At 40.5% G+C, this 15,511-nt stretch overlaps 1 protein-coding gene across 1 annotated transcript in view; it reads right to left on the bottom strand.

The window, feature by feature from the left end:
* Positions 1-643: 643 nt before the first annotated feature.
* CALB2 (calbindin 2) overlaps positions 644-15,511 on the bottom strand; it is a 139,581-nt gene continuing 124,713 nt past the window's right edge. Inside the window, exons 11-12 of the mRNA XM_033942941.1 lie at positions 9,575-9,646; positions 644-1,299 (exon numbers count right to left, since the gene is read on the bottom strand). Of these exons, the coding sequence (XP_033798832.1) occupies positions 1,177-1,299; positions 9,575-9,646 (195 nt within the window). The 3' untranslated portion in view covers positions 644-1,176. The remainder of the gene's footprint in view (positions 1,300-9,574; positions 9,647-15,511) is intronic.

Below are 15,511 nucleotides of genomic sequence, written 5' to 3'. Positions count from 1 at the left end.
GACTCTTTTCCCTAGAGAAGAAGAGACTTAGAGGGGATATGATAGAGACTTACAAGATTATGAAGGGCATAGAGAAAGTAGAGAGGGACAGGTTCTTCAAACTTTCGAAAACTACAAGAACGAGAGGGCATTTGGAAAAGCTGAAAGGGGACAGATTCAAAACCAATGCTAGGAAGTTTTTCTTCACCTAATGGGTGGTGGACACCTGGAACGCGCTCCCAGAGGGTGTGATAGGACAGAGTACGGTACTAGGGTTCAAGAAGGGATTGGACAATTTTCTGAAGGAAAAGGGGATAGAGGAACTACTACACAAGTCCTAGACCTGATGGGCCGCCGCGTGAGCGGACTGCTGGGCATGATGGACCTCTGGTCTGACCCAGCAGAGGCACTTCTTATGTTCTTATGTTAATTTCCTTTGCTACAAGAAGTAAATTTATTTAGGGTCTCTTTTACAAAGCCGTAGTAATGATCCTGCCGCGGTAAATACATTGAAGCCAACAGGAATTGAATGGGCTTTGATGCATTTACTGTGGCAACATTGCTATTACAGCTTTGTAAAAGTGACCCTTATGAATTCTATTTTATTATTGTGTCAATATTGCGGTCTTTTGGGGCTGGAATAAAGGAAACTGATGAGGCAAAGTATGTGCCATGTTCATAGCAGTACTTCTCAATTTTATTTGTAAACCATTCTTTGGTAAACAACAAGACCAAACTTTCAAATTCAAAAAAGAAAAAGAAAAGGAAAATTATTCTTCCACTCTAAATCCAAGAATTCAGGAAATCACCCCCTCCCCAACCTCAAAAAACTAAACCACACACAATACAACAGCAACAATCAACCAAGAACTACCCAATCAACCCTTCAGAAGTTGAAACTGGAGAATGAGAAGGGTTAAGAATAACATATGAACTACCAACTACATAACAATTATCCCAAACCCAAGAGCTATTGATGGATCACAGATGTGATGGTGCCTCTTCCCATTTCCTACAAAGTCTCTGGCTCCAGATCGACACACTGAGCATTGCCCTCTGCAAGTGGAGTCACAAGTTGTCTCTCATTCCCATTCTTCCTTTCTTCCCATTAGTAATCCTCCTGAAAGTGGCAGGGTTAAGGGTAAGGTGTGGAGGGGCGGGGAAGGGGGGAGTAGATTTTGGAAAGGGGTATGTTTGCTACATAGGAGATCTGGCTTGGTTGCACATTGCAATTTCTAGCTCGGTGCGATAGAGCTTCCCTCCATCAGATAGTGACATGATGCTCTTCCTGTAGTTGGTGAGAGACTGGATGTTCACCTCCTAGTGGATAGTGAAAAGAAACATTCAGCATATTGGTACATCTGTAGAAGTTTCACAACACTTGTAGCTGGTATGGATGTGCATCTGTTAGCATGAATTTAAGAACACTTTTTTAAAATCATTTTTATTAAATTTTTTGGGTATATAAATACAAGCAATACAACAACAAACCAACAACAACTAACAAGAGAAATAGCAGGAACAGTCAGGTCTTTCACGTCATTCTTTCACTTTTTTAATCCCATACTTAAGGTGAAACAAAAGGCTTACCGCAAAATCCATTAAAGCGTTATGCGGTAATTTGCCTATCAGCATGTGCTATTCACATAATATTATTTATTTTTCCAGATGGGGACATGTCATGGATGGAAAATGTACATAGAAGTGTTATCCAGCTAGCAAGTTCTCATTAGTAAATGCTAACTAGATAATGCAAACTTAAATCAGGAGAACTTAGGGGTTGATTCTGTAAGTGGTGCCTGCCGTGTGTCAATTACAGACAGGCATGGCTTATAGAATTATGGCTAGCAAGTTCATGGGATAGGAGCCAGAAATGTAGGTCAGAGTTTTACAGGCCTACATTTCAGGTGCCAAGGGTCCTTGCAAAATCATGGCCAGCAGCACCTAATGGCACCAAAGTCCAGCACTGCCCCTAAACATGCCCATTTGTGGGCTTCGAAGTAACTGCACTTCAACTTGAACTGCACTTGAACTGCAAGGTATAGGCGGAATAGAAGTCCCTAATGTAATGTAATTCATAAATTTTGCTCAACAATCATTCATCAATAACCATATATCGAACTTGTTCCCTTTTTGAGACAGGTCCCAAAGATTTCCAGCTAGATCCTCCGATGCACCACTCCACGTTCAATTCAATTTCATAACGTTAAGCTTAATGTGCATTGTCTTCACCAGATCCAATTTTATAAATACATTTAATACTCCATGTTTAACTTTATAAATATAGAGATTTAATTTTTAAATTTTAAATTTTAACTTATCTTTTAGTTCATGGTCTCTCTTTCTTGGGGACTTCCTTTTGCCAACATGTTTCGCTGAAGGCCGGGTCCCTAATAGTTAAACGCCATCCATCAGTGAATCATTGTTGGCAAAAGGAAGTCCCTAAGAAAGAGAGACCACGAACTAAAAGATAAGTTAAAATTTAAAATTTAAAAATTAAATCTCTATATTTATAAAGTTAAACATGGAGTATTAAATGTATTTATAAAATTGGATCTGGTGAAGACAATTTATGAAATTGAATTGAACGTGGAGTGGTGCATCTGAGGATCTAGCTGGCAATCTTCGGGACCTGTCTCGAAAAGGGAACAAGTTCGATATATGGTCATTTGTGGGCTTCAGCATCACTGGGTGCTGCTGGGCACCATGGACCTATGTGCCAGTCCCAGAGGGCGCCTAGCAATGCCTGATTTTTAAAAATGGTTTTTAATTGTTTTATAATGGCGTGACTAATTATCATGCCCCTAATGCCTCTTCCATGTTAATATTTTTGCAGGTCTCAAACACTAATGGAAAAATTAGCATGAGACTTGCAAAAATAAAATAAAATGAAAAAGCTCCATTTTTGGACTGCATTAGAAATGGGCTACATAAGCAGGAAACTCCCACGTTACAACATACTAAGCCCATTTCATAACACTGTTTAGTATAAGGGCCCCTTTTACAAAGCCATATTAGTGAATCCCATGCGGTAAATGTCATGCAGCCCTTTAAATTCCTATGGGCTGTGCTGGTACTCGAAACTGCAGCTTCATAAAAGGCTCCCTTATCCCCCCTTTTACAAAAGTGAAGTACGTTTTTTTGCGTAGGAGCTGTTACTGCCATGGCTAGTGCTAAAAACTGTGTTACACTTTTGTAAAAAGGGGGGGTAGTTTAATGCACCTTAAAAAATTAATGCATTCTAAATTGATTTAAGACACTCGTTTGTGAAAGCCTACCTGAATAAAATGCAACAATCAACCTCAAAATAATAAAATTGTGTTTAGTGCATTTTCATTTTTCTGGGTTGTTTTTTTTTTTTGTTTTTTTTTAAATTAATGAGAATTTCAGTAGAGGGAACCGACCAAGAATGGTGGTATACCCTGTGGAACACATGAGCAGTGTGCTTTCAGGTCAAGAAGCACGGGTCCACCGCTACATCACCTTTCTCCGTAACGTATTTTTTTACAAAAATGTGACATGCACTGTGCTACTATTGACACTTGCATCAATCCAGGGAGACTTTTTGCTGGATAGCGGTCTAGACAATCAAACAGCTGGATGTAGAAGTAGACAATTCTCGAAAAAATAAAATATTTGGATGTATTTTTCGAGAATGGACTTTAGACGCTGCCAAGTTTGGACAACTAGCGCCCTAGGCTCAAAACAGACTTAGACTTTTTTTTATTATGCAGCTCCACTCCTCCTATCCCATGAGTTTCTAATTTCCTCAGAAGTGTTCATGAGGTACTTTATCAAATGCCTTCTGAAAATCCAAATACACAATATTGACTGGTTTACCTTTATCCACATGTTCATTCACCCCTTCAAAGAAATGCAATAGATTGGTGAGGCAAGATTTGCTTTGACTATAACCATGTTGGCTTTCTCTCATTAATCCATGCTTACGTATATGTTCTGTCATTTTGTTCTTTATAATAGTCTCTACCATTTTGCCCGGCACTGACGTCAGACTCACCGGTCTATAATTTTCCGGATCACCTCTGGAACCTTTATTTAAAATTGGAGTCACGTTGGCCACCCTCTGCAAGTTCATTTTTCAATTCTATCAGCACTCTGCGATGTACACCATCTGGTCCAGGCAATTTGCTACTGTTCAATTTGTCAAATTGACCCATTACATCATCCAGTGTTAGAGATTTGTATGAGTTTCTCTGATTCATCATAATTGAATACAATTTCTGGCACCAGTATCTCCCCCACATCTTCCTCAGTGAAGACCAAGGCAAAGAATTCATTTAATCTCTCTACTATGTCCTTGTCTTCCCTGAGAACCTCTTTTATCCCTCGGTTCTCTAACGGTCCAACCAATTTTCTTCACAGCTTAACCGGTCAGGGTGACTGCATAAATGGGAATGCATAAAAACACAATCCTATCTTTATGTGGCAACCCATGGCTGGTTAAGTTCTGAATATTGACTTATGTATTAGTTGGTGCAATGTAAACCAAATATTTAGTGCCGAAGCCCAGTCATGGCCCAGCTTTGAAAATCTGGGAATAATGCTGGTGATGGCCAGCAAAATGCACATTGTTGCTGACTAAATATCTACCCCAAAGTTTCTAAGGTCAGAAAAATGTTAAAGGTATCTTCACTTTCTTTACACAAGTGCCAAAACCTAAGAGCATCTAGTAAGGGGATGAGTCTTTTTATGAAGCTCAGTCTGCAATTTTTATCTGAAAAGAGAGATGTTCACAGTATCAATATCTTGCTAGCCTCCAAGATCCTTCTTTGTTCATTACATTGTCTGGCCAGTTTCCTATTTATAAAGAGTAGAGTTGCTTCATTATGCCCTTTCTATGTGAAAAGTATAAATGGTGATAGAATAGAAGTTGTAAAGGATTTCAATCTTCTGGGCTGTTTCAAAAACGAAGAAGTAAATAGCAGGGAAAAAAATACTTTGCAGAATAGCACTTTGTCGCTCTTCAATGAAGGTTCTCAACAAAGTATTCAAAGGCAAGGAAATAACGCTCCAAATGAAGATCAGACTTCCCACGCACTCATTTTTTCAGTGGTCAATTACGGATGTGAAAGCTGGACACTGCGGAAGCAAGACAGAAAGAAGATTGACTTGTTTGAGGTTTGGTGCTGGAGAAAGATTTATGTGTGCCGTGGACCGCCAGAAGAATTAACAAAATAGATTCTGAAAAAGATCAATCCGGCTATGTCACTTGAAGCCCAAATGATGAAGGCGACTGTCTTATTCTGATCGCACCATCAGAAGAGAGAGATCACTGGAAAAGGACATCATATTTGGGAAGACTGAAGAAACCAAGCAAAGAGATCGACCTGCAATCAAATGGCTGGACACATTGAAAACAACCACAGGGATGACACCTTACCAGAATAGCACAAAACTGATTACTTTTTAGATCTGTAATTCATCAAGTCGCTAGGACTTGGACATGCGTTGATGGCACTGAACAATGTGAAAAAGCAATTTTAATATGTTAGAAATGGGGCTAGGGCTCTGATGACACCTGTTGCTAGACTCAGCTGTGGAACATCATAGCCTTGGGTGAATCTCTTCACAAAGGTAGTTAATAAATCTAAATAAATAAACATCTGAGAAGAGAACACACAGGTCAGATGATCAGGAGCTTAGAGCTTGCTGGCTGATTTTGTTTTTGCTTTCCTCATACTGAGGTTTACACAGTAACATAATAAATGACAGCAGATAAAGATCTTTATGCTCCATCCAGTCTGTCTAAAAAGGCAGTCAGAGTTGTACCTGCTCTCCATACCCTGTTTAAAGGTCATTTAAGTTTTGCTTTGATTCCAACTTCTTTCTTCTGTCACAGGGTAGATCAGGGGTAGGGAACTCCGGTCCTCGAGAGCCATATTCCAGTCGGGTTTTCAGGATTTCTCCAATGAATATGCATGAGATCTATTTGCATACACTGCTTTCAATGCATATTCATTGGGGAAATCCTGAAAACCCAACTGGAATATGGCTCTCGAGGACCGGAGTTCCCTACCCCTGGGGTAGACCCTATGACTGAGCAGGGTGGTAAGAAAACACCTGTGCCCAGGGCTAGGCAAGGGAAAATACTGTCCCAAAGTGGAAGAACCCTACCAACACCTCAACTCAGAACTAGAACCAGACAGGGAAGGTTCAGTCATGAGCAAGAAAATACCTATTTGTTTTCACCTGAATTAAGAAAGGCGGAACAGCGTGCAGGTGGAACTAGTAGTGCTGGGAATAGTGTTCCTAGGGGGAATGTTTACAACATTCATGGGGGGCCCAGTTCAAGGTAACACCAAGAACCTTCTAGTCTTCATTTTAGCCAGAAACAAGCAACACCTGCAGCTCAATATCCTGAGGTTTATAAGGGCTCGCAGCAGTGTTCAGAAAGGAGGCAGCCACTGAACCAACCCACACTGGAGAGGAAACAGGGTAGTGAAGGAAGACCAGTTCCTAGGACATGAAGCAGCACATCTCCACAGAATACACAGGTCAGATCTAAGCCTATTGATTCTGAAATGTTGGAAGATTTTATGAGGAAAACATCTGAGAATTAAGAATATTTAGACGCTGAAAAAGTCATGGATTTTAGTGTGGGAAATACTGAAACTGACCTGTGTGATATGGAAATTGATTGTGTTTGAACTGAAGTTATGCTGGGACTTTGCCAAATAGCAAACTTAGAAGATAAAACGGTTTGCTAGTTTGTGGAGGAAGTAAAGGGGTTGGCTGCCCCAGTAAACTCAAGTTTGTAAAGTTTACTGTAGAGCCTTAATACTTTTGAAAGAACCTGAGTTTTCCTAGGCTGTGGCAGTTTGCACTGCACAACCCTGGCAGTGGTCTTTTTGAATACTTTTTCCTTTTTGGTTTTCCTTTTGACTGGATTGTGTGGGTCCTTTTGGGGAGGGACCACAACCAATGGTCACTGTGGGAGGAGATCCCTTCTGCCCTGAGCTCTGCGATTAGAAGAGCTCAGACGCAAGATCCAGTCTGACGCTATCAGTAACAATTTTGAATAGAAACTGTGTGAAAGCATTTTTAGGAACCAGTTGAATATAGTACTGGGAGTTGTAAGCAGTCCCTGGTGCCAGAAGTTTGAGTGAACCAGGAGGGACACAGGCCAAGGGAGTCCATTTTGGAATCTATTTTTGAAAGCCCAGTTTTCCCTTTTGAACCATGAATGTTATTTTGGATTTTTCTGAGAAAATTGAAGTTCCTGAAGGAATAAAGTAACCTACTTTAAGTTGGAACCAATCCAGGTGTTTTTATTACTTGATCTACCACTCCAATTGGGAACTGATTAGCTGCTCGGTCAGCGCCGTGTGCTCTGGGCTCTCTTGGCCATACCCACTTGGGCCTGGCCCGGCCTGGTGATGCACGGTGACACTACAGAAGGTCCTCTGTGTTTATCCCATTCATTTAAAAATTCTCCACCAGGAGGATATTCCAGGCATCCACCATCCTCTCCATGAAAACATATTTCCTGATGCTAATTCTAAGAATGTTTCCTTGCAGTGCAACCTCAATTCATGTCCTCTAATTCTACCTGTGCTAGAATACTACGTCCTCGTACTATCTGGGAGCATTGCCCATAGAAATGTATTCTTCTGATTGCTAATCATGTACTCTTTGTTTGTGCTGCCTGTCCCCGAGATGCTTAGTGGAAAGTCCAAAACAGTGCCTCTTTTATAAAGGTTTTGATGTACTGTATCAGGATGGATAGCCACCTGGACCGTTTTATATTTTAACCTATCATGATCACATTAGTAATATTGTTAAATCAACTTTTTACAGACTTCGTCAAATCCATTCAGTTTCAAAATTTTTATGTCCAAAGTCTAACATATTAATTCACTCCTTGGTTATCTCAAAAATTGATTATTGCAATGCCCTATTCAAGGGAATTGCCCAAAATGAAATCAGACATTTACAGATCATCCAAAATGCATCAATCAAACTTATAATAAAAGCTAAGAAATTCGATCACGTGACTCCCCTTCTTAAGAAAGCATACTGGCTCCCAGTCGCACACCGTATAATGTATGAAGTCTACTTACCTTCAAATCTTTGCTATACAAAACTCCGGTTTTCATTTATAAATCATTGATTCCCTATACCTGAACTAGACTACTGAGGTCTAATGATCAACATTTACTAGTTATTCCCTCACTTAAAATTATTAATACACGGCAGCATTTCATCTTCTCTGTTACAACTCCTCAAACATGGAATTCCCTTCCTATTTACTTAAGGGAAAAAAACAATTTGGATAAATTTAAGAGCAAACTAAAAAGCTTTCTTTTTAAAGATGCATTTAGTAATTAGAAAGCCTGACCAGGAGTTTCATTCTAATCCCATAACCTCTCCAAGGTTCTTTCCATTGTTCTTTCCCTTCCTATTGTTTTTTACCATAATTATCTTCTCTTCTATCATCCAATTTGTATTTCTTTTCCCATCCTTTCCTCGTGTTTTATTATGTTTGTAAAGTTAGTCTTCAATATGCTTTGTAAGGTTTGGTTCTCTGTTTGTTTTTGTTGCCCCCTTAATTTTGTAATTTTACTGATGTGTTCATCGCTTAGAATTTTGAATAAGTGATCAATCAAATTTATAATAAACTTGATAAGACATGCATGTGCCTTGATAAAATAGCCACCCAAAACTATATCCACTGGTGCACAAATTTGCACCTGCTCTGAGGCTATGTATGTGTACTCATGCAACTCCACTCCTGTTCTGTTCTATCTGAACTACACTGTCAGAAATGTATCTGTGCAGCACATATATATGCATGCATCATCTTGTCAGTGCATGTACTAATATGTATACATACAGCCATGCAGTTTTATGGAAGGTCTTATGAAGCAGAAAAACCTTTCTAAATTATCCCATATTGAACAGTTGATACTGATTTATCAGCCCCTCTTCCCTTTAAGCCTCAATTACCTCAGATTGCAAGCCCTCCAGACAGAAAAATACCTACTGTACCAGAATGTAGTTTGCCTTGAATTATTGAAAAGTTGTGAGCTAAATCCAAAATCCCTTCCCTCTTTTCTTCCTTGTTGTAGTCCTGCATACCCTGTTATGACATAATGTTTTGCCATGACAATCTGAAGAACCCAATCAAAGGCAAGGACAGGTCAGAATCACCCAGGAGGTGACCAGCAGTACACACGTCCTACTGCAAGAGATACATGGGCTTAAACTATTAGCAGATCGAGTAACCTAATAGCCTAATGGTTCTGTCTGGGATAAAGTTTAGTGGAGATGAGAGTTCATCTGCAGTAATCTCACAACAACTAGGATACATTAGAGAGAGTTATCAATAAATCAGAGCATCTGGTACACTGAAAATAATTTGCATCCAAGACGTTAGCTGTGGGTAGTGAGAAGTTTCTTGAACTGTTTTTTGGTTTAAAAACAAAAATTTGCCAAGATGAAAATGAGCTGTGTAGCTTCAACCTCTAGTGTCACCCAGCCGTGACAATGCCATGGCAACATGCACAGTGCGTGAGCTGGACACCATCTGTCTATGCTAGGATAATTTATTTCCTTCTATCCCTCAAGGACTCACCTTCTTGTTCTTCTCAAAAAAGTCTTTCAACAGGGCATCCAGTTCATTCTCATCAATGTATCCGTTTCCATCCTGTGGGTTTAGAGCAAGGGAGAATCAGTGACTTGTGGGATAGAGTGTACACCATAAAGACAGCCCTGTAAAGAGGGTCTCTTACTGGGGTTGCCTACTCATAAAAATGTTTCTCTCTTTAAACGACAAATCAACTTTTTATGGGTACACATTTTACCATTGCTATTGTCAGAGTAATTTTATAACATGGCACTTATGTGAAATGTCCAAAAAGGCACCTCCATTATACCTTTTTTTAAAAATAGGCTTACACAATGACCCTAGCAATGCACAAATTCACACCTGCTTCAAAGAAGATATAAATGTGTATGTACCATTTGTGCTTATATGTATGTTTTATAAAATACATATATTTTAATTCCATCCCTGACCCACCCAAAATAGGCCCTCTGGAATCCTTTGTGCAGTTCACATATAGATTTGTGCCTATAAACATAGAAATATTAAGGCAGTTAAAGACCATATGGCCTATCCATTTTGCCCATCCATGCCATCTACTATCCCTTCCTCTCCCTTAGAGATCCTATGTACTTCCTCTGTTGGTGCACATACTTATGTACATAAACCTCTGGATTCTATAAAGGGTGTGGAAGTAGATCCCAGATTGGCACCCAAAATAATTAGCTAATGGGCTCCACTGATTTAATTATCAAAGTTAACTAACATTTAATTGGCACTAATTATGCTTTGGGTGCTGGTCTTTGGGGACTGGCTATACGCATGATTCAGGAAGCTTAAATCGCTCTGAATAATTGGCCCCTGTAAGTGTGAAGATTATCATAGTTCTGCTTGTGACTGTATAATAGATATGCTGAGAACTTGTGTGCTTTGGCCTTATACCTCCCAAGTTTACATAAACCCCTTTTGGTAAGAATTGGCTTGGACTGACTTTTGTAAGGCTTTTCAATCCAGTCCTCAGGGGCATACCCAGCCAATCGGGTTTTCAGGATATAAGAACTAAGATTTGCCGCTGCTGGGTCTGACCAGCGGTCCATCGTGCCCAGCAGTCTACTCACAAGGCGGCCCTTAGGTCAAAGACCAGTGCCTTATTTGAGTCTAGCCTTACTTGCATATGTTCTGTTCCAGTAGAAACTTATCCAACCTTTTCTTGAATCCCTGAAGGGTGCTTTCCCCTATAACAACCTTCGGAAGAACGTTCCAGATTTCTACCACTCTCTGGGTGAAGAAGAACTTCCTTAAGTTTGTGCGGAATCTTTTCCCTTTTAACTTTAATGAGTGCCTTCTCGTTCTCTTCACCTTGAAGAGGGTAAACAATCTCTCTTTCTCTACTAAGTCAATTCACTTCAATATTTTGAATGTTTCGATCATGTCCCCTCTCAGTCTTTTCTTTTCAAGGGAGAAGAGGCCCATTTTCTCTAGCCTCTCATTGTATGGCAACTCCCCCAGTCCCTTAACCATTTTTGTTGCTCTTCTCTGGACCCTCTCGAGTAGTACTATGTCCTTTTTCATGTACGGTGACCAGTGTTGGACGCAATATTCCAGGTGGGGGCGTACCATGGCTCCTTGGTATGCAAATCTATTTCATGCATATTCTGTTTCAAATTCCAAGTTTTATTTTAATTTGGTGAGGCGCTTATTCAAATTTGCTAAGCGAGTTACAATAAAAAAAAAGGAAACATACATTTAGACATACTATTTAAAATTTAAAAATGATGGGTTGACCGACAGACTTACAAACTAACCGATACACAAGGGATGGAGGAATAAAGTTACAATTCAGTGTTTTAAAATAGAAAAAAGAACCATAGATGGAAAACATTAGGGAGGGAGTAGTATAAACCTGAAGGGTAACTACTTTAAGATTTAAGTATAATTTAAAGATTAAAAGCATCTTTAAAAAGAAAACTTTAAGTGTGGGATATCTTGAAAACCTGACTGGTTGGGTGTGCTCCAAGGCAGTGGCGTAGCAAGAGTAGGAGGCACCCGGGGCAGTGGCACCCCCACCCTCTTTTCTGCCCCTTGCCTCTCCATTCCCACCCTCATACCTCTTTACAGCTTAGCCAGCACATGCAGCTTCTCCAGCCTGCTGCTCTCGTCAGCGTTGGCTTTCCCTCTGTCACTTCCTGGCCCTGTGACCCAGAAGTGATTTCAGAGGGAGTCAGGCTAGCATGAGCAGCAAGCCAGAATAGTTGCTCATGCTGGTGAAGATTTAAAGAGGTGTGGAGGGCGTGAACATGGCGTGGGGGGGTGCGGAGAGGTGCCGGTGCCCCACCCAAGACAGTACCCAAGGTGGTGCACTCCCCGCCCCTCCTCTTACTTCACTGCCCCAAGGATTGGGTTGAGAAGTACTGAATGAAAGGAAAGTGCTGAATGAGTGGAGTCATAGTGCCTTTCAGCTTCCCAGCTTGCTGTTCCCAGTTTCAATCTCACTAAACACTTCTAATAACTATTTTAAGTAACCTGCCTGATGCTCACAGGGCACCCAAGGGTTACATATGTGTAGATTTTTGTGCTGCTTAAGTCGTGCCCAAACCATCTGCACAATATTCCCTTGAAACCTTTATGGTGTGGATCTCCATGTGCAAATAACAGCTTTCTGAAATTGCCATTTACAAATGTATGTAATCATAAATGTCACTACATGTGGAGAAGATTCTAAAATAACCTCCTTAGCGCTGAGAGATTTTCTTTGAGAGACTGAGCTGAAGAGCCCCTTTATCATCTTGGTCACTTTTCTTTGAACCTTTTCTAGTTCCACTATATCTGTTGCATGGATTATCCAATAAAAAGGGTATTACAAAAATTTATTCTGTTATCCAATGTTTCAATCTCAAATTGTCATTTTCATTCGAGAATAATTATAAGAAAATGCATTGGTTTAAGTAAATCCAAGACATTTTTCTTTCTTTTTGTGCTACGTCAAAGGGGGTGGGAGCTCTGTCATCACATGATCGTAACAGCAATGTCTCTATGGTAACCTTAATTAAAACAACTGTCTGGATGCACACAAAAGCGTGTCAGTTGCTGAAATAAAGAAAAAAAAATATAAAAATGTCAAGTGATTCACTGTTTAGGAATGCATAACTAAGCCATTTGCACAAGAACTAAATGCCCAAGCAGCAAAACAACAAGAACATAAGAACAGCTTTACTGGGTCAGACCAATGGTCCCTCTAGCCCAGTATCCCATCTTCATGGTGGCCTATCAGGTTACAAATACCTGGCAAAAACCCAAGGAGTAGTAAAATTCTATGCTACTGATCCAGAGCAAGCAGAGGCTTCCCCCATGTCTGTTTCAATAGCAGACTATGGAGTTTTCCTCCAGGAACTTGTCCAAACCTTTTTTAAAACCAGCTACGCTAACAGCTCTTACCACATCCTCTGGCAACGCGTTCCAGGGCTTAACTATTCACTGAGTGAAAAAATGTTTCCTCCTATTGGTTTTAAAAGTATCTCCTGTAACTTCGAATGTCCCCTAGTCTTTCCAAGCTGAAGAGCCCCTTTATCATCTTGGTCACTTTTCTTTGAATCTAGTTCCACTATATCTGTTTAACTTATATATCCAGGTCAGAATGCAGAAACAGCACGGATAACTTTATACAAATTTTTAACGATCAAACTGCACACATAGTTTTGCTGAAAGTTCCTGTGATAGCATGAGCAGGTGTGAGTAGGGTTACCAGATATTATGATTGTAAAATCTGGACCCATGGCCCAGCCCCCAGGCATGCCCAGTTCTACCCCCTCAACCTCTTCTCATGCTCGGAGATGTGTCAGGAGGGCACCTGCGCACATGCAGGTGTGACACAATTATGTCACATGCATAAATGCATGCAGGTGACATCACCGCGTTGCATCCATAAAAGCGCAAATGCCCTCCCAATGTGGTCCCGAGCTGGAAGCTTTTCAAAACCCGGACAAAGAGCTGGATTTTGAAAAGTCATCTGGATGCCCAGACAGTAAATCTGCACATCTGATAACCCTAGGTGTGAGGCACATTCCATAGACACAGTTTAGCTACAGTGTAAAGTAGGACAAAACAATTTATTGACTTTGTATGAGCTGAGCATGTGTGGGGAGTGCCAGCATTGTTGACTGAAAGCATGCTGCCAATCTTCCTCATTGTCCAGACTGCACAGAGGGGCAGTCTCGGACAGTGGCTTCAGCTTGGAAAAGAGACGGCTGAGGGGAGATATGATTGAAGTCTACAAAATCCCGAGAGGTGTAACAGATACAAATGGGTTGAGATTTTACTCCATCAAAAATTACAAAGACTAGGAGACACTCTTAAAACCAATAGGAGTCCAACAGAACCAGCAGTTAGCATAGCTGGTTTAAAAAAAAAAAAGATTTGGACAAGTTACTGGAGGAAAAGTCTATAGTCTGCTATTGAGACAGACATAGGGGAAGCCATTGCTTGCCCTGGATTGATAGCATGGAATTTTGCAACTCTATGGGTTTTTGTATTTGTGACCTGGATTGGCCACCATGAAGACGGGATACTAGGCTACACTGACCATTGGTCTGATCCAATATGACTATTCATATGTTCTTAGTGAGATAATTAAATTTACTGATGACACAAAGTAATTAAATCTCAAGAGGACTGTGAAAAATTGTAAGAGGACTGGGAGACAAGGCATCAAAATGGCAGATGATGTTTAATGTGAGCAAGTGCAAAGTGATGAAATGTAATAGTAAGGTCAAACAATTACTCCATGTTTTTGACTAATTGCCTACAGTGCATCCAAGTCCCTGGACTACTAGGACAAACTGAAAATGTCCTCATTGGCTCACCTACATCAATTCAGTTTTACAAGAGTTTAATTTCAGATCATGGTCATCAAATCAAGCTGCAGATGGTTATGGGGCTCATTTTCAAAAAAGAACAATGTCCAAAGATTGGCATAAAAGGGCAGATAGTGAGAAAAACATCTATTTCCAAAACCTATATTCTAGATGGATATCTATGCTGTTAATCAGTAGTTTGCCTAAATCTTAAGGGGGACTTGTTAGAGGCATGGTGTGGGCGGGACTAGGGCGGGCTTATGACTTGGACATTTTTCTGCCATAAAACATTTAATATGTCCAAGGCGCAATTTGGATGTCCGGGTCTAGATCTATTTTATGTTTCAAACCTTTTTATTGTTGAACAGATAAGCAAACATATACAATACATAATAGTTTATTTTCCAGTAATAGGTTCATCAAAACCATCATTGTCATTTTCTCCTTCTAGCCCATCCCCCTTACCTTCCTAGTCCATCTACCTTTACAACTTCTATTAGACCCCCTCCCTCCAATCCCTATCCTTCCCTGCCCCACAAAACATCAACAGTGTGACCCCCATAACTAATCAATTCCGTCTGTGAGATAAGAAATTGCTAGTATAACTTGTTCAATAACATAATGCACCTTCTAGTATGTAAATTTTGTAAGTATGGATCCCAAACTTTCAAAAATAAGAGTTTCCTGTTCCGAGTCCCCCTGGCATCTCTAGCTTCTCAGCTCGTCAGTTGATGAAGTTTTTTATGCCAGTGGCTAGACCTGTTTTAATAAGTGCCAAAAAGATGCCCAGACTGACCAGATGACCATCGGAGGAATGTAGACAGGGACCCCCAACACTCCCCCAGTGGTCATTGACACCCTCCCTCCCCCCCAAATGTGAATGAAACAGTAGATACCTGCCTGTATGAGAGCTTCAGATGTTATAGCCAGTCCTAGTAGAGCTAGTTACAACAAAAAAGGCAGAAATAGTCACAAAAGGGTTCACTAAGGGGGCGCTCAGGACCAAGACTGTGCACACCACGCAAACCGCGTGCAAACTATCATGGATAATACCAAATTAGAGGGTGCTCTCAGTGTGAGCAAGCAGCGATAGGAGTCAAGCTCCAACACTTCACAA

Source organism: Geotrypetes seraphini, chromosome 4 (genome assembly GCF_902459505.1).
Source record: "Geotrypetes seraphini chromosome 4, aGeoSer1.1, whole genome shotgun sequence".
Taxonomy (NCBI): Eukaryota; Metazoa; Chordata; class Amphibia; order Gymnophiona; family Dermophiidae; genus Geotrypetes; species Geotrypetes seraphini.
The sequence above is the reverse complement of the archived record's forward strand: the minus strand, read 5'-3'. Positions and strand labels throughout refer to the sequence as shown.